The 26318-nt window shown below is 36.1% G+C and overlaps 1 protein-coding gene across 1 annotated transcript; it reads left to right on the top strand.

Moving 5' to 3' along the window:
- Positions 1-7864: 7864 nt before the first annotated feature.
- On the top strand, positions 7865-25869 carry LOC123871021 (sodium/calcium exchanger regulatory protein 1). Its single transcript, XM_045914555.1, has 4 exons — positions 7865-8048; positions 23919-24085; positions 24702-24812; positions 25560-25869. The coding sequence occupies exons 1-4, from the start codon at positions 7979-7981 to the stop codon at positions 25611-25613; spliced, it is 402 nt and encodes a 133-aa protein (XP_045770511.1). The 5' UTR covers positions 7865-7978; the 3' UTR covers positions 25614-25869.
- The last annotated feature ends 449 nt before the right edge of the window (positions 25870-26318 follow it).

The raw sequence follows: 26318 nt of genomic DNA, 5'->3' as shown, positions 1-26318 counted from the left end.
CATCGAGTAAGGTAAGTAAATTAATAAGCGTTTTATTGGTAGGTAAAACGCGTCTATTAATTTGACTGTACCTTACTCGATGCTTAAACAATATGAGACGTGTTTGTTATCGCCTGGTGGTGGTGGTGATCTGCGCCATACAAAGATTTAACATCTTTGACGCCAATGTGACATATATATAAGACAACTGATATGTTGAGCAAATAATGCCATTTTCTTGCTAAGAAAAGAGAAAAGAAAAATTACGGGGTGTAAATCCTCATTAACAAACTATTCACATGATTGCGAATTAAGAATGAGTTTGCAAGTCGACATACAAAATAACAGAAAAGATATACGCGTGTATGTATTACATCAGGCAAACCATTATAAGCTAGGTAATAAATTTAGCAATTAAAATTATATGCGTGCCTGTATGTGTAATACTCAGTCAATAGGTAAGGCTGACCTCACAAACACTTGTAAATACATTCTTTGCATGTAAAGTCTACCTATTAATTAGACAGCATCAATATTAGGATAGTGATTAGTCATGAAAACAATTGCCATTGCAAGAGTGATTAAATATTTTAGACTCACTCTATGAGTCAATAACATAATATATACCACCAAAAACAATATAACTGGGTCAAAATACAGCTATTTCAACAACATTAGACAATTGACCCAATCGTTTCGAAAACATACTGAAATTATTACCGTCCTGCATGAAATCCTCGGACATCTGATATCTTAGATATCTATTAAGAACAATTTAATCACAATGAACAATCCTGGGTAAAAATAAGTAACTTAGTACATGCACAAAACATGCCATGGAGCGAATTTAAAATGGAAAGGTTCCTTTGTTTAAAATAACTATTTTCACTATGACCAGGAAAAATCTTCCCAGAACAGTCTAGTTTCTTTAGTTCCATGTCCTTTTCTTGGCTCATAGCTTTGCTATTTAGAAAAGTTCGTACAGTTCTCACCAGAACAGAAGAAAATTTTAATTTGAAACTCATAAATAAACAATTCATCATTGTTTAGGTATTATCTTCATACTCTTTGTTTTATCATTCTACAAGAATTGGGATGATGCCACTGTCAAAAATAAATTATAGCAAATTAAGCTTTTGGTTCCTTGCATATCATGGACTTCCGCAAAATAACGCTTGCTTCTATAATACATGATAAAAAGTCGCTGATTTGACTAGCAGCCATCCTTCCTATTATTAGAATTAGAAGTTTATTTTAAACTAAGCATGAAAAAGCTATAAAGGAACACTCTACAACCTGCGTTGGGCGGCTGTAGCTAGGACACTTTGAACCAGACCAGGACTTGTAATGACTTATTGTTAGCCGAAATGTTGACTTCATTAATTAATGATGAAGGGATTAATGAGTTAATGCCCAGCTATGGTGATAAAACGTAGTTATTACAAACTGTCTTCTGGCACAATGCTTAGACATTCCAAGATCTATCTTGGCGCGCTCAATATTACCATGTTTTAAAGATTTTAACTTTGAAGCAAAAAAGGAACAAAAACCTTTTGGAGACGTCTCTCAACAAGCTTAAAGTTTCATAAAACGAAACTTACTGGAAATCCTATCACCATGTAAAGGATTATTTAAATGATAAGAAAGCTTAGGAATGCGTTTCTTAACAACTCCGATAGCTTGTAAAGCACTCACCCAAAATTTGACAATCGAAAAGTGACAAAGACAAGGTAGGTAAGTACTACTTTGAATAATTCTGTGACTTTGACATTTTATGACAAGAATGTTTAACTACGCTGACTTGAAGACAGTCAGCAATGCTCGTACAATTCACAAAAGATATGAAAAGAAATCGACCAAGCTCAATCATAAAAGTGGATATTTCACTGGTGAAAACAAAGAATATTCTCACAGTTTCAAATTATTGAAAGTTTTATGGTAATGTTACCCAAAAAGCCCCTATCGAGGATCAGGACATAGTTAGGGGCACGGTAAGCTGATTCGGTACGAAAATCCATTCCTTGCACAATAGTATCCGAACAAACTGTACAATAAAACTGTCTTAACCTGTTAATTTGACATCTTGGATTGGACTGAAATCGCTCCCGCGTCGGACATACCTTGCTCCTGGAACTTTTACGATTCAGACCTACACATGACTATTAAATCCAGCAACATCATAGAAGATGTCGTAGATTTTAGGATTACAGCCCACTTATAACATATACAAGGTAAGGTATTGTGTAAATGCTTCTTGTAGCATCCTTGCACACAGATCTAATTCACTCAGAATTAATAACCATGTTACAATTACGAATAACTATGAAATTAAATCACAACCCCTAAACAGATCTTAAGTTCTGATACATCAGGCTGGATCAAAGTTATTATTCGAAATATAGAAATTCGATAGATTTGAAATGAATTTTTGTCCGCTGAATTAGTTTCTGAACCAACAATTTTGAAAAATAAATGGGTTGTTTTATTTTAAAAGTATAACCATGCATCTTCTGCCACGAGCAGAGCATATGAAAATTTTTGTCATGTGACTTTGAACTGGAAAACGATTTTAACAGTTAACATTAAATTTTCCATGTAGGAAAGCTGTCTTGTTTAAGATTATAAATTTGCTACACCGGGCACGGCTAGGTGCGAATAAATCTAGCATTTCATTCTAAAGTCTTTCTCCGCCATACGAGTATGCGGTTAGCAAATGCTAATTCAGAGGAATGCCAAGTCTAGAAACATAGTCGGCATGACCGTTGTTTTGTTGCAAAACTGAAAATGTATTTAGACTATGATCCAGGATTGAAACGTACAAAATACTAAATAACTATTAAATGTCCCAACTTTGAAAGCATGTTTCTGAGAAGGAGCAATCTTAGCTTTAGGGGACATGACATGAAGCTACATGTCAATTATCAGTGTCAAATTCATTAAAACACTTTCTGACCAACAGAGTCGGTCACATATGGAATAAATTGCCCAAGGATGTAGTTATGACAAGCTCTGTTAACCAGTTCAAGAAAACATTAAACAAACATTCGGAAAACTCGAAGCACCTCTGATATAGACGAATCAGCGAAAGCTGCTTAGTCTATTATAAATAATAATAAATAATGATAATAGTAATCTGGTAGCCACGATGCCAGTTCCCAGAGAGGAGCAGATTGCGTCCTCTTCTGTCATAAGTCCATGCCAGACGAAAAAGCTGACCATGACCTTGGAAATGAGGTGATACTTTTAAATAAACTCTAACATCCTGTTGACTTTTCCATCAAATGCATTGCTCTTAGCATACACGCATTTACATCAAAAATATATTGATTGATTGAAACTTACAATAACCGGAAATTTCTCCTGGAATGCATCGGTTTGGTCCAAAGCTCGACAAGAGAAGTCTGCCCATCAAGCACGAAAACGCGATGTCCATGCAACGTTGTTTGTGAGAGAATAAGCTGCAAAAGGCATGTAGATGGAAGAAAGGAGATTCTGATACCATCATCTCAAATCCTTCGCTTCATGCAGACCAATAATATGAGGGAAGGTGCAAAAACCTGCTATTCTTCAGAAAATACAGTCTTGAGAGCCGAAATAGTGGGTCACGTGGACGCAAGCCGCCACTGTTGGCGCAAACATACACTCGCACTCGCGTACTGCAGCGGGTGTCACTCACGTACGAAGTTCGCACGCTCATGTCAGTCACTGAACAAATCTACCTGATCAGTTGATCACTTGGCAAGTTCATATAAACCACAACGATATGACAAGTATAGATTCATTAGGTTAGTTGTAAATAGTAAAAATATTATTATATAATTCAAACTATTTAACCCTTCTCATTTAGTGAAGACAGCCGTGCTCTGTAGTGAGCTGGTGGTGCGTTTATCATGATAATGAATTTAGGTTAACTTATCCATTGAATTAGCGTGTAATGATAGAATTAAGTTTTCTAAATAAAAATAATAAATTGCTTTGTTGGCTTTCCTTTCATGTTATTTATAGGCACCTTTACTTGGTCAGAAGTATGGCTCCTTTAGCTTGAGAGATGTGAATAACACAATGTTATAAACTTAATACTTGCTGCAATTAGCCAGCAGCAAGAGAGCGATAGCCAATTCAAGATGATTGCATTGCTCACTGTACACACTGTAGATGTCAATTTATGGCAATAGGACTGCGATGTTTGGATGACTCCCATTAAAAATATCGGGAGCTTGTAAAAAGCGGTATGCGGTACGCTTTATGAGATATAAGAATATATTTATATTTCTATGTGTAATTTCGGAGCTTTTACTCTTCCCAATTTGTTTGTTACGTGACGCAAGTGGCCTCTGAAATTTATATCAATATATTTGCATTCGGTATCGCTTAGAACCCATACCTTCGTTAATAAGGTCATACAAAAGACCATAAAATTATTTACGTCGTGACTGAAACGAGAGCAGCTGTGCTCCTAGCAACGACTACCCTGCAAGGGCAAGTAGGCATGAACCATTACAAACAAATGCACGAGGTGTGCTGACCAGCCCGCGTAGTTCAACTGTGCCTACGAGGCGTAGCTAGATTTTTAATCGGCCAAAACATTAGGTCATAAGCCTGTACCTGTAAAATTGAGTTGACCAAGACGAACCAAAGGAGGTTTCGAAGCAAAAACAGGTATAACGGAGCGTAAACCTTAGCATAAATATCGGTGGCGCCCAAGAGCGACTGATTGATATTCCACTGAGACCATAACAATGTCATGCACACTCCCGCGAGGAGTTGCTTACTTGACTTTTACACTGCGCCTGCGAGGCGTAGTTAGCTTATTAAATGGCCCATGCACTCCCACGAGGAGGCATTTAATTTCTAAGCTGCACCTGCGAGGTGGATCTAGGTTTTTTAAATGGCCTATGCACTCCCTTGAGGAGGCATTTAATTTCTAAGCTGCACCTGCGAGGTGGATCTAGGTTTTTAAAATGGCCTATGCACTCCCGCGAGGAGGCATTTAATTTCTAAGCTGCACCTGCGAGGTGGATCTAGGTTTTTTAAATGGCCTATGCACTCCTGCGAGGAGGCATTAAATTTCTAAGCTGCACCTGCGAGGTGGATCTAGGTTTTTCAAATGGCCCATGCACTCCCGCGAGGAGGCATTTAATTTTTAAGCTGCGCCTGCGAGGCGGAGTAAGATTCTTAAATGACCAAAAACACTGCCATGTATACTCCCACGAAGAGCCATTCTGTTTTCCAATAATTTTTAAGCTGCGCCTGCGAGGCGGAGCTAGATTCTTAAATGGCCAAAAACACTGCCATGTATTCTCCCACGAAGAGCCACTCTGTTTTCCAAAAATACGCCTGCGTGGCGAAGGTAGATTTATAAAAGGCCTTTTAACATTTCCTTACACTTTCGCTTCTCTTAGGTAACTCTAATACCGTTGTTCTGAATATAACCATGAATAGAATTCAAATTCAAAATGTTTTTATTCAATTAGACTTATGCCAGTTCTTTTGAATCGTAAAAGGCATCTACCACGGATTCAGTTCATGAAAGCCGGTCAAATTATCAACATATCGTGAGAGATAATATATATTTATCGTGGTAGGTGGGTAGGCACGAAAGTTTTACATCATTTAATAAGCTATAAAATTTGTTCACTTTCAATAGGCTCGATTAATCTGAAAACTGGTACCTGAACCTTTTCCTTTCAATGTAATCAATTATGTACTTTTAATCTGCAAGAATCTAAAAGTAAATGAAAACGGAAGCACCGGTACTACCGGATACCTTTTATATTAAATCATAAATAGCATTAGTTTTTTTAACCAATAAATATTTCAACATTTCTTTCCATAGAAATGATAGCATTTAAAAATACGAATGACGTGAATGTACACGACGTTGCGCGTCGCGCTGCACATTGTTCTTACCTACCCACAAGATTAAATACTATGTACCTACATTACCAATTTGGTATTATGCTGGTTTCTATAGTTTTATTTTTATTGTATAGCTATAATTAATTAACTCAGTGCCAGGTAAAACCAACTGTGGTTTTTATGGCGCTGAATGTAACAAAAATTGCAAATGTTTCAAAAACTACCTACCTTATGAAGTAGTTTTCCGTTCACAATGAATTGTTGGAAATTATATAGGATTCATTGACGGTAGCTTAATAAAATCGATATTTGACTCATGCGATGTCAAACTATCTGTTGAATCATGTATTTAAATTAACAAACTACCTCTAAGATGACATTTTCATAAATAGCCAATGAATTTAGCTATGCAGTAAAATTTTGCTTAAGAAATAAAAGTATTTCTATACTCAAACATTTACAAGAATTAAATAAATTGAAAAACTCACGTGATCTGGTTTACAACCTCTATGAAATATTGTTAAGTAATTATACTCTTGCATGAGTATTATAATACTTTATCCAATGCAGGTAATTTTTTCTCCAGAGTGCTGCATTTTAGCAAGCACAACCGTTCTCGGCGGGAAACAAAACGCCAATGAATAAAATAACGCGGCCACTTTGGGCCACACTTCGCACTGCTAGGCGGTGGTGGTGAAAGAGAGGGACAGCGCTATATGATAGAGCGAGATAGATGCGTTAAGGCGGGACAAATGACGTCTATCTCATATTGTTTAAGCATCGAGTAAGGTACAGTCAAATTAATACAAGCGTACCTACCACTCTCTTGTCCTACAGTACAAAATACAATGTCATCTAAACAAATCTCTTTCTTGTTGAAGGCAAGAAATATCTATCTAAACAAATGGTTTAGATGACGAAATAGAATTTTGTATATTACTTAAGTAAATGGAGTATTAATAATAATAGCTTTACTTATTAATAATGTGTTTTATTAAAAATAATACGCCTATTAGGATGCCTAGCTTGCTCGGGCTGGCACGGCTGGAAACCCATTTTAGAGTAATGTATTTCAAGTAACTGATAAGATTTGTCAAGAAAGTCATGTGATAAAATGTGTTTGTTTGTTCGTTGTTACCACTGCTATCTTAAAAATGCAAGCAACGGATCCTTGGCGCGGTGCAAAAGATAAGTGGGATTATGATTCATACATATAGGTACCTGCCATGCGTACCTATCTACACATGGCAGTTTTTATCTGGCTAAGCCTAAGCAGTAAGCCATCACATACGGGCTATATTCTCAAAAAAGTGTAAAGCCTTTATTTTCCTCATTTTACGATCAGACTGGTAGGTAGGACCGGTAGATACATGCACATCAGAATATTGATGAATATCTAAATAACTTTCACAAAAAAGGATAAGTACTTCGAATACATTATTTACAAATGCAATAATAATAATATATTTTAAAATAAAAATTTATATGCTTACTTAACTTTTGAGCAAGTAAAGAACTAGTTACTTACTTAGTTTCAGATTTTTAGATTTATATATTAGATACACCCATTACATAATCGTTTGGTATTCACTATTCCTACCTCTTTCTATTAACATAATGGTAGCAGTTTTTTTTTTTTTTTGTATAATAATACGGTGGGTTTCCAGATCCTTCCGCATAAACGTCGTTATACATAGGTAATAACTAAAAATTTGTTTATGTAGCTTTTCCTTAATGTATAAAAAATATTGATTGAGTTTGGAAATCGGTCAAAAATAAGCAAACACAAAACTCAAAAGGTACCTGCCTACTTATATTTCTGAAAAAATAATAGCACTATGCTATGAGCTTAATCCAATGAATGTACCAGTCAAACGGACTTTGGTAGTCACCCTCACAGACTGTAGCTACATTATGATTACATGGTCACCCTACAGCGAGATTAAACTTATCAGTTCATTCACCTCATTCTCACATTCAAATACGTTCCGTTCGTTCAATACGCATGCGCATGAACCGGCCCGGCGAGTATTCGGTATTCTGTATTCGCCGCCAAGCCAACATTCATTCTAGTTTTAGCCGGTAGGGAGAGAACACACATCATTTCCTCTATTTATATCCAACAAATAAATCCAAAAACATGGCGTTCATTGGCAAGAAGTACAAGATGATCTCATCGGAGAACTTTGACGAGTTCATGAAGGCAATCGGTAAGTTTTTCGATATTTACTTAGAAATATTTCCGTGAAGAAGCGCGCGACGCCCGGCCGGCTTTCGCTAATTAACCACGCTAGCCGGCATTTTTTTCACCCGCATTTAAACGGTTAATTATTAAAATATTACTAGTAAGTTGCAAATCATTTCATTCCTACTCTGTAGGATATTTAAAATGCCATTTAGAAATTTGATTTTACTATACGTATAACTAGGTGATGTCAAAGATCTGATGTCCATCTGCTAGAACTAAAATTCGACTCTTTATCCATATTAAATAAATTAATTAAAAGATTTTTGATGCTTAAATTATTAAAAATAAGGAAATGTGTTGTATAATAGATTTGAACACTTTCCCTCCATTATTCCAGTTTAAAATATCGTAATTTTAACGGATTTTAGGAATGCTGAAGTGAAACCAACTTCCGCGGCTTCAGAGATTTGAATCCTTTCCCGGACGGAATTAACGTCAGCGGCACTTCCGTTCGTAGATACTAAAATCACCAAACAGAATAGTTAGTTTTAGGCCGCCATCTTTTATTGAGGTGTTTTAGTTTTAACTTTTAAAGTACTAAGTAAGCCATAGTTATTATATTTTAGTAGTGCCATATTACTCGTACCTTTAGTCGATTCCTTTTCAAAAATGGAATACCTATTTACCGCGCAAATTTTGTTTTACTTCAACCACGTGGACAGTTATACACGTACTAAGTACTTAGGTTTATTTTTATTTTACCCTCAGACTAATGTCAAGACGTCATCATAGATTAGTATTGCCAGATGCCCGAGCGTATTTCGAGGGTATGATAATACAGAAATCGCAATTGCGAAAATAAAATACGGGGTAAATAAAGTATTTGCTACAAATTCAGCCGGAGCTGGCTGGCAAAACCAAATCCACTATCAAGACGTTTTGTCCAGTAGAAAGAATATTTTCCTTGTGCGGCAATGTGTGGATCACCCAATACCCGCGTAGCCAAACCGCCTCAATACATATTATAAATTGATACTGCTGTGAAGGCGGAATTGCAAGTTAAAATGTAATTTTAAGTTAACTTGCAAAGATTCTTAAACATTTGTTAATTGTTTCACAAAATGAAGAAGCTATTAAAAGTTGTTTTTTCAAACAATATGTATTTAAAAAAAATCTATGTGAAACACTGTCTCCTGGCCTGGTCTTATAACCTTAACCTCTAAACCTGAAAACCGTGAAAAATCTGAAAACCGTGAATTTGTGGTTCCATCACAAAAAAATTAGAGAAAAATAGAGAGAGAGTGTCGCTAGTTTATCTATAAATTCATACAAACTTTCATCCCCTGTTTTAACCCCCTTAAAAACAAAATAAATAGTAGGTCAACCACTATAATAGGTAACAACTAACAATATAACTTATCGGTCTTGTATCGTTTTGTGTACCTAAGTAGAGTAAGTAGGTCTTACCTATATCGGTGGACTTATCTTAATATATAGACTGGGATTAGCATCAAATTACTTTATCCACTATCAAAACATTGTCACTTTGTTGCTAGGTTGGTCTTGGTACGAAGCGAAGGTAGATAAGTAATGCAGTCCTTAGCAATTTCATTATTTATTATTTCTTGTAGAAAATATTATCAACTTATCACATAAGCTTTCCCAATGCCACGTTATTTTATAACTTTTTGAGACAACAACAGCTAGGTACATCAATTCTCGAGATTAGACAACACAACGCATATATATTTGCCTATGTAGGTAGGTAACTAAATATCTGCCTAATTTATTATCAAATAAATGAATCACTCGGATTAGCCAAACAGCTACAGACAGCTCTTAGTTCAGTGTTTAGTAAGTCTGAAGGTTGAAATAGATTTCCAGGTTGGAAAATTCCTTTTGTGTACGTAAGCACTTAGCAAATAAGATTTAGGTAGGTATATAGCAACCATAGACGTATAGATAAACATAAATATAGATATAGATAAACATGAATTATTATTCGTTGGTTAAATAAACGCCAAACTCTACCCCTAACTCTTCTAGGAGTTCCTGATGGTTAGTTGAATAGCCTGACTACTGTATTGCGTGCTTAGTAAATATTGAAATTTTGTGAAATTGCATTATTTGAATCGTCATCGTTGTCAACTGATAGACATCCACTTTGGACATACGAGTAGTTTTTCTTGTAAGAACTTCCATAAGCCATGGCCTTACGCCGGTCCCTGCAAATCGGTTGATGTCGTCAGTCCACCTAGGACCTAGGTCCTATAGATACATCTGTCAATGCTGCGCTTTCGGGCTGTACGTTCTTTCCGGCAATTCCAGCACCTTGGGACACGAATGTACTTCGAACTACTTATATTATGTGCCCCGCCCATTGTCATATCGGTTTCGGATACATAACAAGTGTAAATTAAAAATTTATAACACCCCCGACAAGTGAAGGTTACAGTAACTAGAAAAGAGCTGATAACTTTCAAACGGCTGACCCGTTTTTGGATTATAGCTAAGAACACTCTCGATCAAGCCACCTATAAAACAAAAAAAACAAAATTAAAATCGGTTCATTAGTTTAGGAGCTACGATGCCACAGACAGATACACAGATACACACGTCAAACTTATAAGTATAACACCCCTCTTTTTGGGTCGGGGGTTAATTAATACATACATTCGAACAATGTCGGTTACCTACTCTGGTTTTTCTACGGGTCTCCTCATTTCTGATTTGATCACGTAGAGAAACTCCGGATTCTCTCGACTGCCAGCCGAGTAACTAAGCTAATCTTATGAGGCCCATAGTTAGCGACCATGGCTCGGAAGTTTGAATAGGTACGAAACGTAAAACAGCCCAGATCAATACGGGTAAAATAGGTCAACAGCCACGCCCTTTCGGGATCCAGCATCTTTTCACCTCAAACCAAATAACAAAATAATATTATATTTACGTAGGGTTGTCAAAAATTCTATTACGCGAAATCAAACAGTCTGAATGTCTTTTCGCGAAATTAAAACTTTGAGATTGTGAACGAGCAGAAAAAAAACTAACTCTTGACAACCAGTCTCAGTCTACCTTCAGTCGGACATCGGAATTTGCAAAAAATCAAACGAAACATCCAGGTACAAAAGTATCTTGCAAGTTGTGACCAAAAAATAAAAATTTCTGCTGGGCAATTTTTTTTATCTTGGTGTAGGTAGGTTTATTGATTGCTGTAGGAAGGTATAAAATGAATTAAGCCTCTTATAATGTTCTTTGCCATAGAATCTATGGGTTGGTAGTTTTAACTTTAACAACTTACTGGCAAGTAGGTAAGTACCTACTTATAATTGTAACTTTTTATGACTCCAAAGAAAACCCACTTAGCTTGGTGTTAGGTACCGACATGGTTTTTATGTTTAAATTACACAGAGCGTGAATAATATACTTGTACCTACTGTAATAAAGTGAACTCGGTACTTAATAATATGTATTGGCGGTACTCGTATGTTCAAAAATAGGACCCTTTCATTTTAGTAAGTATAGATAAATTATGATAACGGTTTTGTTATCAAACCTCTAGCCGTCACTATCTAATCGCAACGCCTTTGTGAAATAGATGGACCACATAATAATATGTGTAGTCATAATAAACAAGTTGTAAATGTTATCGTTCTTCCCCACTCAGTATCAAGTGCAATGTCAATAGATCGACAAATTGACATAATTGTATTACGAAGTTTACGTATAAACAATGAACGGGAAGTCAGATAACATCAGATTGCTGTTTTTTAGTGTTTGTGGACAAAAGTTCGATAAATGTATGATGCGTTCACTGCGTTCAAGGCTCAGTTTAGAATACAAGTGTAAATTAAAAATTTTCAACACCCCCGACAAATCATTTTCAAATAAATAATTATGTATATCTAGGCAACGTCCATCTTGACAGCTTGACATTTGTCAATTGACATAATATTATGAACCTAACGGTTATGTAACCTTCTTTTCTACAAGAAAACTAGAAAAGAGCTGATAACTCTTAAACGGCTGAACCAATTTTTTTGGATTATAGCTAAGAACACTCTCGATCAAGCCACCTTTCAAACAAAAAAAACTAAATTAAAATCGGTTCATTCGTTTAGGCGCTACGATGCCACAGACAGATACACAGATACACAGATACACAGATACACAGATACACAGATACACAGATACACAGACACACAGATACACAGATACACACGTCAAACTTATAACACCCCTCTTTTTGGGTCGGGGGTTAAAAAATAGGAAAGTCAGTGACCTCTATCTGTCAACAGTCTGTCACTTGAAAACTGTCTACAAATATTCAAATCTTAGAACATAATCTTAGTTTAAACGCATTATAAATAACTATAATATGATGCCCGTGAGTCCATCTGCGTGGATTTTTAGGTTTTTATAAAAACCCGTGGGAACTCTTTGCTTTTCCGGGTTAAAAATTTGCCGAAGTCAATTTTTGGGGCGTAAGCTACTTACCTCTGTATCAATAAATCGGTTAAACGGATAGATCCTTAAGATTCCCGTAGGGAAAAAAATTCCTCTTTTGATTTTCCGGGATAAAAAGTTGCCTATGTCCGTCCCCGGGATATAAGCTAACTCTGTACCAAATTTCATTAAAATCGGTTCAGCGGTTGAGCCGTGAAAACAGACAGACACACTTTCGCATTTAGTATGGATTTTAGTGGTGCTTCCTAAAGTCCAATATCACAAGGTAGGGTAAACAGATTTATAGTTAAACGTAATGCTGTCACTTTTTGGCAAGAGCATAATGTGGTTGCCAAAAAGTGACAGCACATTGACAGCACTTAAAGACTTAAAAATTTATTAGTACACTGGGATCTTGTGCATGACAAACAGTGCATAAAACTAGAAATATAGATGTGCAGCGTCTAACCCAAGGTTGGTAGTTGGTACATATTTTGAGAACCAACCTTGAACATTGAAACTCAATAGTGAAACTAGCAGCCCTAGGGTCTATAGGCTCTTGTCTTTCTCGAGATTTCAATTAATCTGATTGACTTGTTTCTACTACAAATATCCTGATATAATTTTAACCAACAATGGAGATGAATCGTCTTCTTCTTCCAGACCTTATCCCATGCTACGTGGAGTCGGCATAACATGTCTTCCTCTTCCACTCTCTTCTGTCATCCATCAACGTATCATCTACACCTTTTACACGCATATCCGCTTTCACGCAATCCATCCACCTTTTCTTTGGTCGTCCTCTTTTCTTTTTTCCTTCCACTTGCATATTTAACATTCTTCTAGTGATATGACTCTTTTCTAGTGATAAAAATGCAGATGAATCATAATAAATAAACAATTAACGTATAATTACGAACAATATAGATACTAAGACTATTTATGGTTCAGTAGATAATGGTTAAATGATTAATTATATTTCTTATGATGTTAATGACTGGTCAACCGTAGTGCATTGTGGAACGGAAACGATTCAAGTTTTTCTACGTATCAGTTATCACAATCAAACTGTCGTAGTTAGCAAGAAGCAGACAGTTAGCAAAAAATACCACGATTGTTATCAGATTTAATAGGAACGTTGACAATAACGTATTTTCAGCAAATAAATTGATAGCGTTCGTACTTCTACAATGAATTCCTTGTTGAAGCTGTCTCAGTAATGATCCTGAGTTAGTCTTTTATCTTTTATTGGTAATCGAGTGTATGGGATTCCTTGTGGGCACTTATCAATGAACAGTAGCTTTTCGTAATCATAACTTTATATTCCTTAACCTAACTCTCTGAATCGCCTTTGCTTCACTTAAGCTTCTTTAGTTTCACCTGTTTAGCTCGTATGAATTCACACTTTCTTCGGCCATAATGTTGATAATGTAGGCCGTAATTAATGTTGAACCTTAAGAAGTGTCTAAAGAATGACTACTTAGTGGCTGTAATAATATAGTGGTTCTAAGCAAGTTGAAGATTCAGAGGACGCGGCTGATCGCCCATAAGATGGACTGATACAATTCGTGAGTGTACCAGAAAAGGGATCAGAGACGAATGGAGAATTGGAGAAGGGTTGTCACGACAAGTTTGCGAAAACAAGTGCCAAAGATTGAAGAAGTTATCCAAAGGAACTTGACAAATTCTTTATTATAAATCAAGTATTCTCTGATGTTTTAGATTCACCTATTAAAATAATTGAGCCAACAGATTTGCGGACACGCCACACAGGTTTGACGGTAGAGTAGGTAGTTACATTGGATGTTTGTATTGTGATTCTGGCCTGAATAAAATGAAACAAAAACATGGATGTTCACACGAGCGTGTAGGAGAAGCGAGTAAAAAAAGTCATTTCACGGAGATGGTCACCTAGCTTTAACTACAATTACTTATATTGTAGATATCTTGTTAAGACCTAAAATTTCATTTCATTCTTTTGGTTCTGTAGTAAAACAAGGTAACCTTATAGCTTTGTTGCAGTCCGTCTGTCCATTCGTATGTCACAGCCATTTTACTACGAATAAGTTGTTTAGAAAATAAAACTCAGGATCTCTCCTTAATGAGTGAAGTAAAAATGAAACTTAATGAGTCAAGATAATGTGCAGTAGATGCAGTGATCGCTTGGGATAAATAGTATAGTAAAGAGATTATAAAAAAGAAAGCACTGGTTCTTATAATTTTTGCATTTAAGTACCTACGTGAATTTATATACGGAAATCTACGTTATGCGCGTTTTGCTTTTAACCTGTACACTTGACTGGACTAGGTAGGTAGAAATTATCTAGTAATTTATATCTGTGTGAATCAATGACTACCTAATTGTATTCGTCGACATTGGTTTGATTGGTGTCATTAAAGGTATCTTGTTATTGATCTGTGATGGTTTAAAATTACCTTACTAGGTAGTTAGTACTTATATACTTTTGATTTTCCGTAGTAACTACCTAACTAATAACACTACTTAGGTCCTTAAATATGAAAATTTCAGTAGTAATATATATTTCTTATATTTTATATTTTATTTGTCTTTGTCTTATATTTTATTTGTTTTAATAACCGAATTGGCTCAAGATTTCTCTGTGTGGCTTCCAAATACCTTCATTCTGCTTAAAAGTACCTATACAGTTTTTGCAAAATCTTCGGCATCCGCTGCTAATAAACCTTTGATAAGAATTGTTATCAATTTGATAATCGGGTGACTGTTGCTGGAAATTTATAACATACTCGTAGATACTGCAGAATATTATAACATTTTCGCCAAAAAATATCTGTATGTTTTAGATGTCAAAATATGTATTCCATGGGATCGTCTAGTTGTAAATTTTCATACAAAAGCGATCCTCGTAATCATATTTTTAGAAATGTTGTTGACATGATGAAGAACTAAGTTCGTATGTAAGTTAATATTAAAGAAATATTGCCTATTTTAAACGTTACTAGCGTCTAATTTTATTATATCCATATCTTTGACCTAAAAACTTTCTTGAGTATTTTTAATATATTTCTTGAGTGTTTTTAAAATTAACTTATAATACGAGTATTGTGATAATGATAAAACGCTTTTCTCTTAATCCTTTATTATCTATCTTCATACTACTTACAAGTAAATTATTATTATCTGATGTTCTTTTGAGTAGGTCACCTTGCTTACACAATGCACGTGCTGAAATTCGATATGCGCTTAAACAAAGTCTATACAAATCTTTTGATCCCTATAATCTCATATGAAGTAGATTAACTATGACCGATCTTTAACCTTCAGATACATAGAGATAACGTATGTTAACTTTCGCTTTTCATATTTTCACGTAGGTATCGGTCGGCGAGCCGTATTCACTATTAAAATCGTTGTTCTACCTCCCATGTGATTTTAGACTTTGAATGTTGCTTATCACCGCCCTACTGGCAAAACCGTACCTCTAAATGATTTGCGGTGTGGTACGCCGTATCCACATAGAAATTGATTGGGTGTTACACTTATGGGGATCAAATTGCTTCGTCGAGGGTTAGCGTGCTTAAGACTACAATACTATATTCACCACCTGACGATATCGCGGTCAAGATTTACCTATCTAATAACTACCGAATCACATCACATCACACTAATATTATAAAGGCGAAAGTTTGTATGTGTGTGTGGTGTGTGTGTGTGTGTGTGTGTGTGTGTGTGTGTGTATGTTTGTTACTCCTTCACGCAAAAACTACTTGACGGATTGGGCTGAAATTTGGAATGGAGATAGATAATATCCTGGATTAGCACATAGGCTACTTTTTATCCCGGAAAATCAAAGAGTTCCCACGGGATTTCGAAAAACCTAAATACACGCGGGCGAAGTCGCGAGCATCGGCTAGTTTAAAAAATATTAGGATAAATTCTAGAGCATATTGTAACGATATTTTTAAGAAAACCTTGATACTTCTTATCTAGTGTCAAATCAATTAGCATATATGGTGTTTCTCTGTGTTAATTTTAACACAGTAAACCATTATACTAGCACAGGAACTTGACAAATGCATCATTGTAGTGTTCATAAAACAACGAATACAAAGAAAAGAACGCTGGCAGATACAACTTGCAGTCATATTTTAAACTTTGGACTTTGTGCGGACTTGTCGCTTCATCGTGTACCTACTCGTATTATTTTAGTAGGCAAATAGGGCTGTCGCCTTTCCAAAAAGCAAAAGATAGATAATCACCTTCAAATTAAAGTAGAATTACGTACATACCTTCATTCGGGCGAGAACAAGTAGACCAGGGCCCATACTACCACCGTTTAAAGTTAACATGTTTCAATATTGTTTGACAATTTCATACAAGTTTTATATGAAAATGTCAAAATAATATTAAAATACTAGCCGATGCCCGCGACTTCGCCCGCGTGGATTTAGGTTTTCGAAATCCCGTGGGAACTCTGCGATTTTCCGGGATAAAAAGTAGCCTATATGCTAATCCAGGATATTATCTATCTCCATTCCCAGCCGAATCCGTCTAGTAGTTTTTGCGTGAAGGAGTAACAAACATACACACACACACACACACACACATACAAACTTTCGCCTTTATAATATTAGTGTGATTACTACTTTGAGCAATGGTAGTAAGGCCTCTGTCCAAGACTGCTAATTTATACCTCATCATTGGGCATAGTTATCGTCAACCGCTATTCACAAACCTAAAAAAATAACATTACCAAATGCATATATTTTGATATTTTGAATAGCCACTAGCCAGATACTAGTATGGTTTCAATATAGGTCCCAGTTACAAAAATTCGTAGTAATCTACTATTTTTAATTTAGAGTAACAAAGTGACATCCTTGCTGATAATGGTTGAACTTTACAAAATACTACTCGTATAATTTATGAAAAATACCAATGTTATTCTAATTTCTAATGACTGATTCTAATGAATGATGAATGGCATATAAATAGTTTAAAATGTAAATTATAAGCTAGCAAGCTACATCAAGCTATTATCAAGTCGAATGCTAAGAACATTAATTTTGAAGTAGTTAACAAAACATACAGTACTATCCGCATTAACAGGGCTCTCTCTGTCACTCACTCCATACAATCGTAGTCCCAATTTCATTTGAATATTAAGCAACCAAAGTCAATGAAATTTTGCAGACATATTCTAGGAACTAATATCTGTGCCTGTGGTGTTTTAGATTTTTATAAAAATATGTAGTTTTAAAATTACAGGGGCTCAAAGATTTGTATGTGAATTTTTAAGACCGCGTAACTTAGAAACCGAATATTTTAACAGAAATCTGTAAAACCACAGACATAGATATTAGTTTCTAGAATATGTCTGCAAGATTTCATGGACTTTGGTTGCTTAATATTCAAATGAAATTGGAAGTACGTTTGTATGAAGCGATTGACGGAGAGACCCCTCTTAAATAGATCTTGATAAACGTATTATATTGGACTCCGTTGCGATAACACGAAATTAACAATAATATAATGCTTGTAAAACCTATCAATATCTACTAGAGATACGAGATCTATTGCTGTTTGAAGTGGGGTATTATATTTATCGCCCAGAGTAATAAATAGGTAAATGATGATAAATTAATAGTAATAACCTACTAGTAAATTTTATGTCGTATTTTAAAATATCGCACAAAACATTTAAACTAGAGATAATCATTTTCCTATAGAACCTGTAAAGGCGAGTGATTTTGTTCTTGCGCAAAATTGCGTATTAGTGTAAAAAGATACGTATTTTCATAACTTTACTATGGCTGAAAACGGCAAGCGGCGCAAGTATAATATCGATTTTTTACATTGAGCATCTAATCCGGAAGTCTTTCTACTTGATCTTTTGATCATTAATGTCCATCCTCAGAGTAATTTTTTCTAGTTTTCTCCATCTTTACATGTTATTGACATTCCGGAGATTTGCTCTACGCGCTCCGTACACTTTTGTGGCATAGGAATCTTTTTTTTGATCTTGAACTCTCCTTTCAGTATTGTTTTTCATCATAAGCAAGCACGCTACTATTTGATTTTGCATCAAACGTTTAGGTATCAAGCAATCTTTTTCAAATATTGAATAGGTATCAAGACTATCAAGCAATCTCTCTCTAATATAATTGATTAGAACTTTGACGAACGCATGAACGTAATAATATGTGACCGTAAAATTCCTACATTATCAACGCCGCCGCCGCATAACATATTTATCGTATGACGATCATAAGAATCAGTAACAAATTGGCACGAGCCTTATGATTGGTATATCGTGACATGGCGTGATATATTTTTCTCGTAGTGGACGTTATCGAGCAAAGACCTCTATAAAAGATTGCATTTATTTAATTTAGGAAGAATGGAATGGATGGTACGGAAGGCGGAAAGGTAACAAAACCGCAACGTCGGACGATCCCGTCGAATAATTAGGATCGCATGAGAATATCCCGACATAGTTGTACGATTAGCTTCTATTGGTCGTCGACAATTGTCGGCAAATGGTCGGCAATCAACTTCAATTCAGTCAATAAGATCCGAGACGACTCGTTGAGGTTCACTATGACCCCTTGTCCGGTCCTGACTCACAAGTGCGTCAAAACTATGCTTTCTTGATAATGTTTTATTGGATTCGTCATGTTTAGTAAACAATTCATTATCTGTCGTTTAATTAATCACTCTTTTAATTATTTAGTTTATTTACCTTCTATGTCATAGCAACAAAGACATTTAAACATAACAGTGTCTGGTAATTTACCACGATACTTTATTACTGGTACAGAGCTGATATGATACGACGATTCAGTTAATTAATATGTAATACATATTTCCTTATTCATAGTTTGCTGGTTCACTGACTCTCGGAGGATGTTGGCCTCCGGCAATACAAGTTGTCATTCATGTATGTCCTAATGCCACCTCATAGATATATACCTACCAGCTCTTCCGAGGGCTTTGTAAGCTTTTGTCGATCCAGAATTACCTAAAGCATCCAATAAGGGCAACAATCCCTTTCTATTTTTCTCACCGCATCACTCCTCTTCCATCGGCTTTATTTTATAGGTAATAAGTATCCAAATGATCAAATCAGTTTTTGATTGAATGATCATCTGAAACTGAACCATTATATTACTTAATCCCTCTAAAGACTTGAGGTAAAGTTGGTTTTGTATACTGTTATATGAAATTCAATAACATACTCATAGTCGCGGTTTCCATGTGGTTTTCCTTGCATATGGTTTGGCACATTATTGCAGTGTTTTGTATCGAGTTTCTCTTGAGGAACATGGAAACTTATAAAGGGTTTGAGTGCCATTCCTGTATATTTTTCATATCCCTGTTCTTTTTTTGAGAGTGGAAAGAGAATGGCTTATTATTATTCAAGAATCAGTTAGAGTTAAAAAGTTTGATAGCTAAGTAATAATTATGTGTAGGTAAAAGTGTGGATTTTTCACATTTTAAAATCAATGGTTTTTCTACGTACGATGTTATGATTGAGTTTTCTAAGTCTAATATGTAAACCTCTTTAAGAGGTTAGATATCTATTTTCCTAGGTTTTTACACCGTTTTTTCTTATCTGAGTCATAGTTATTTATAAGCAAAAAGTGAATGATTCTAAATGCAGATGTAAGATCAATGTCCATTCTACAATCGTCTACTTACAAGCGGAGTGACTCTGTGACCGCGCCAACTGCGGTGCTATATCTAATACATATACTATGTACCTAGTTATCTATTTATAGAATATACAAATCATTTATTACAGTGATTACCTTATTGCCGAGATATTACGTGGTTCGTTACGTAAATTATTCAATAGATACCTAGTTTGTTTATACCCTTCAGTGGTATGATTTATAAATGGACGGTAATCATCAATAAGCCCATCTTTCTATAGTGGGTAATTATTAGAATCTGCAGAAAGACGTGGCGCGAGCACAATTTGACTAATCACCCAAGTACATTATTGTTGAACCATAAGGACTTGTATCATGTTGGTGAAAATGACGATGACATTGCCACGTTTTTTTTGCAATTTGGATTACATGCCTTTTTTGTTGAGGGGAATCTTCGGGTTATGTGGGGCTTCCATCCACTAAAACCTCTCGGAGACCATTCTCCGCTCACATTATGAGGCTCTGGTGATGCCATGCCTAATAAAATGCAATGATGAGGTCCAGGTAGGAAGGCTCTTGCCTTATAAGATGCTAATACACGCTTGCCTGAAAGGCATCAGGACAAACATGGCAGGAAACCCCATCTAACCAACTTGCAGCTACTTCTTTAGGCTACTGAAGTTTCTGAACTCTGGAGTACTTACCTAATAGTTACATGTATTGTGTCCCCATCATCGCTTTATAAATCGTGCCTATCACACTGCCTATCTTCAATAGTTCACACTGATTCACAACTCACATGCGTTTTGTTTGACAAAAACCTAATAGTTACATGTATTGTGTCCCCATCATCGCTTTATAAATCGTGCCTATCACACTGCCTATCTTCAATAGTTCACACTGATTCACAACTCACATGCGTTTTGTTTGACAAAAACCTAATAGTTACATGTATTGTGTCCCCATCATCGCTTTATAAATCGTGCCTATCACACTGCCTATCTTCAATAGTTCACACTGATTCACAACTCACATGCGTTTTGTTTGACAAAAACTTCAATAGAAATGATTTTTCAATTGGAAAATTACAGCAATTCATAGGTCGATGTCCTTGACGCTGCATGGGGCCACATTGTATCGACCAATAGGCGGCCGCCGCGCCCCTCGCCAACCAATAGGTGGATATTGATTCATCTATTATTTAAGTGATATGGAAGCAAAGCCCACATCACATTTCATTTAAAGAGGGCACAATACATGTGGAATGCTATCAACCGGCATGTTATGATGATTTTATGATTGAAACGATATTATTATTCGTTTCTACCTAATCTAAATGAAATACTTAGCTCGTTTTAAGTTTTTGTAGGTATCTACTTTTGTTAAGTATTTCCGGCGCGGCGGCGACTTTGTGCGACTTGAAATTATATATTTTTTCTCGTGAGACTTGTGAGACTATGGTATTGTTAGTTGATATTAAGATATTACAATACCTATATCAATCGTCCATACCAACTAATATTTACATAATATTACAAATGCAAAAGTTTGTCTGTCTATCTGCCTGTCTGTCTGACTGTTACCTTTGCTCAGCCATTGAACCCATCTTGACCAAATTAGGCATAGGGATAGCTTGCATCCTGGAGATCCAGGATAGACAGATTTAGGATAGGATGTTTTTTACCTCAGAAAGACAGTTTTCACGCAATTTTCAGTTCATCATAAAATTTTCATGGAATCTAGAATCTACTACATTTAAGAGTACGTAGGTTATCGTCCAGTTACAATTTTATAGAAATAGGTAGGTATAGAAGACCTCAACACATTTTTAAGGGGTTATCACTGCTGCGTTAGTTGTAATGGATTCGTTGACACTTGGCAGCCCTATATTTATAATGCACCAGAAGAATGCGGTAGCTACGATATAAGCTAGTTGAGCGTCTCGTTATTTATTTCTCAGAAACATGAATGATGGACTCGCCGCTGCATTATTTCATTGAGAGTTCTGAGGGATATGTCCGCAAGTAGGTCTCGACTCACAAACAAAATAATAGGACCTCATTAGGTACTTACTAAGTACTTACCTATCTATACTAATATTATAAAGAGGAAACCTTTGTATTTTTGTATGTTTGTATTGAATAGGCTCAAAAACTACTGGACTGATTTCAAAATTTCTTTTACCATTACTTAGAGGGATTCTTCCGAATCCGTATAGGCTATATTTTATCCCGGAAAATAGAAAAATAAATGTCCACCCGTGCGAAGCCGGGGCGGGTCGCTAGTTACCTATAAATCTAAGAGAATCTTACTGTAGACATTTATAAACCGAATTTATGCATCTGTTGAAGCTCTTTTCTGTCAGCAACTAGGAATCAGCTTAGCGTACCTACAAATACTTAGGTAGAAACTAGAAACCAGTACAGTACCTAGTCAACTCATTCTATAGATCTGCTAAAGTAGGTATTTCTAACAATGAATCAAAAATAAGAGATAAATATAATGTTACGTTAAAAAACTACGAAAAAAAACACTGTATTTTTAAAAGTTCACATTGTATTGCAAATAAAACACCTGACTGACGCTGGAGGTCAATGAACGTTCCGTCAATAGGTCACTCGAGGTCAATACCGCGTCGTGAATTTGAGTTAAAATGAAATACCCAAGAAATACCTAAAGCACGTAGGTTAAGAAAAGTTAACCGAAGTTGGTAAAATGGATATTGGAGTGAATGGTCTAATCTTTAGTGACCTAAGTAGTTATTCTCATCAATCAGTATCCTCACAATGCCCATGGACTAGTCTTTAAATATTCACTTGTAAAAGATTCTGCCTGAAGATCTACGAATAGGTACTTATTTAGCTGACGATGAATAGGTAGGTAACTAAGTATATATTATGTTTAAAACGTTATATCCGGTACTTTCCCAAATTATTGTGACATATAAATCAAAGATAAGGAATTTGAGAATCAAGAACAAGACAAGATCAAGATAATTATTTAATTTGACGTGAATCAAAATGATTGTCATTTGCGGTCAAAGTTAGAAGTTTGCGGTCGGGCGATTTCTTTGAATCCTTTTTGAATCCAAGCAAATCCAAGAGATAACTTTCTTTACGTTTTCACTTCAGTAAATAATGTTCGTTCATACCAGGAAGAAGTACAAGCTAAAATCTTCTGAGTATTTTGACGAATTCATGAAAGAACTAGGTAAACTACAGTTGGGTACCTGAATAACTTGTTAGAAATTCCTGTATATTTAACTTGAACTCAACCATAACTCAACATCCAAATTCCAAAGACATTTACATTGCTGTCAACATCAAAACTTGTGGCACCAGTTTTTGAAGTTCAAAAATAAATGTAATCTATACCTACTTACTTTGCTTTGATAAGTTCTAATGAGTTGGGTACCTAGTAGGTATGCACCTACTCATATAATTCCGTGGTTAGGATAACATTTTGCGAATTTTTACCGCGCGATTTTATCCGCAGAAATCCGAACATATGGAAATTATATGGACACTCTCGCGAAAATATGCACGAACGGCTTCATACAATTTTTTTAATGAATATTAGCCATGCTAATCATGACTAATACTCCCCTTTCCCCTCCAATTATGCGTACAGCTTGTGTCAGGAGTGGGTACCTACGACAATAGTGCAACGGGTGGGGTTTGAACCGCCGACCTTTCGGAATTCAGTCCGCTCCTCACCCGTTGAGCTATCGAGGCTTGTTTTTTTAATTTACATTTCACTGATCTATGGACCTTATCCTAACACTTTATCAACTAAAGTTATTCTTTTCCAGGCGTTGGGCTGATCACCCGCAAAACAGCCAACGCAGTGACGCCAACGGTGGAGCTGAAGCAAGATGGCGACTCGTACGTCCTGGTGACGTCGTCCACTTTCAAGACCACGGAGGTGAAGTTCAAGCCTGGCGAAGAGTTCGATGAGGAGCGCGCCGACGGTGCCAAGGTGAGATCCGTGTTTTATAAAAAAAGTTAAGGTCAAAGTATTTATTCCAAAGTAGGTAGGTAACACTACTTGAAGGTTCCCGGGTAAGTGAAGAGTAGGGTGGTCTCCAGCCCGATGGACTTACAATATAATATATTATAAGTAGAGTAGCTCTATAATTTATGGGAGGTTGAGACTGAAAGCTGAGAAGACAGTGTGTGGTGGCGCTCACTATGTTCAACAGTGCCAAAAATGTCCGTAGGCTTCAGCCTACTTCATATTATTATGATGGTGATGCAACACTACAGAACATGGTTCATGATATATGTACCTATGTGAGCCTCTTTATTCCACCATAACTTTTGAATGCCTGAACAGATTTGGATTTATAGAGTATCATTATAATCCATACATATTACATATAATATAGTTTACATACTCCTGAATTACACAGACTATAAATTTGAAAAAAAAATCCACATTCCTGCTGTAGGTACCTATGCCGCCAGCATTAAATGTGAAAAAAAACTTTTTAGTTTGTCTCAGTGTAGTTTTTAATTTTTTATTCTAACTTGTTTAATAAATTGGTTAAATAAGGATGAAGAATGCTTTCAGTAAGTGTCAACTTGTTTTTCAGGTGAAGACGGTTTGCACTTTGGATGGAAACACTCTGAAGCAGACGCAAAAGGCCGCCGATGGCATGGTCGTCACCTACGTCAGGGAATTCGGACCTGAGGAGATGAAGGCTGTGAGTTTACAAATTTCTCCTAGATTATCATTAAATATATATAAAAATCTAATTATGTATATAAATACATCGCATCATCGCATCCTATGAATAAAACGCTACAAAGACGAGAGTGGCGGTTTTTTTTGCTGATTTGAAATCTACTCTCAATTCTACCATCATTCAAACTCATAAAAATTTGATTTTACTGGCGAGAAAATATGCAACTATGCAATCTCTCCTGGTGGTAAGTGATGATGCAGTCTAAGATGGAAGTGGGCTAGCCTGGAAAGGTCATGGCAGTTTTTATTAAACCCATTTATCCCTTTGGTCCCCGGTATCGTATCGGAGCGCTAAATCGCCTGGCCACACGGCTTTGCCGATAGGGTAGTAACTAGCCAGGGGGCCAAAGCCTTTCACTAAACCAATTATAATAATTATTAACGATAAAATTCCAAACCCCTGCCGGGAATCGAACCCATTAATAATACCTAGGAGGCTGACTCTTAACCAACAGTTTAGTCTCCGCCTTTAGACCAACTAGACAGAGTACCTTTTTTTTTGACGGGGGGGAAATCTTCACAAGATACCCGACCTCTTTGAGGAGAGATCGGGTTATGTGGGATTTCTACCCACTAAAACCCCTCGATGGTCATCCTCAGCGCATATTAAGAGGTACTTACCGGAGAGGAGAACTCTTACGAACGTGCGCCGGTGAATCTCTTGCGCTATCTAATACTCGATTAATATCTCGATTTGTTTTTTCAGACGATGACCGCCAACGACGTGACCTGCACCAGAGTGTACAAAGTTGTAAGCTAAGCGCCATAAGACTGCCGGGCTGGGCCCTCTACTGTCCTATTATTTTATATAACATACCCAATAAACAACTATTTTCATAAAACTAGGTTTATTTCAAAAACGCACACGCGATTTTCGACTGTAAGTGTGAAAACACCTTAGAGTTTGTTCTACGAGGTTCTCGTGCTGCCAAAGTTAGAGTGTGAATGGTATGGAAAACGTTACAGCTGTTGTATAAGTTTTTAGTGCATATTTAAATAAAGTTTTTTTTACTTTACGTATTGTTTTATTGCCTTAAGCCCTAATTCGCACGAGCGTTAAAAAAGCGTTGCGTTAAAACCCGGCGTTGCGCTGAAAATACAAAGTGCGCGTTAAAAAGCGTTGTCGTGTGAACATATACTTGAGAATGCATTTGTTCTATTTGAACGCTTTTTTAACGGACGTTAAAAAAGCTCTCGTGCGAATGAGGTCTAAGTTTCGGAATTTCCAAGCCGTATTTCCCAGTCGCACTTACTGCTTGATTCCCATATTCACTTACATCGATTCATATTCTATACAAGCTTGAAAGTTTCGATGAAGTTTTAAAGTAAACTGCCCTGATTTTTCGGTCATAAAAATTTTGTATGCCAGTTCTTAGAGCTAGCCCGCACAGCGAATAAAAATCGCGCGATTATTTTTCGTAATTCTGTAACACTTGCAATCATAATATAGAGATGCCCGCGCTGC

This window comes from Maniola jurtina, chromosome 13, assembly GCF_905333055.1.
Source record: "Maniola jurtina chromosome 13, ilManJurt1.1, whole genome shotgun sequence".
Classification (NCBI taxonomy): Eukaryota; Metazoa; Arthropoda; class Insecta; order Lepidoptera; family Nymphalidae; genus Maniola; species Maniola jurtina.
Note: the sequence above shows the minus strand (reverse complement) of the source record. Positions and strands in the feature narration are given on the sequence as shown.

Coding starts and splice junctions, on each gene's coding strand:
- LOC123871021 (XM_045914555.1), top strand. CDS start 7,979: ATGGCGTTCATTGGCAAGAAGTACAAGATGATCTCATCGGAGAACTTT. Junction 8,049..23,918: donor CGAGTTCATGAAGGCAATCG/GTAAGTTTTTCG, acceptor ATTCTTTTCCAG/GCGTTGGGCTGATCACCCGC. Junction 24,813..25,559: donor GACCTGAGGAGATGAAGGCT/GTGAGTTTACAA, acceptor TTGTTTTTTCAG/ACGATGACCGCCAACGACGT.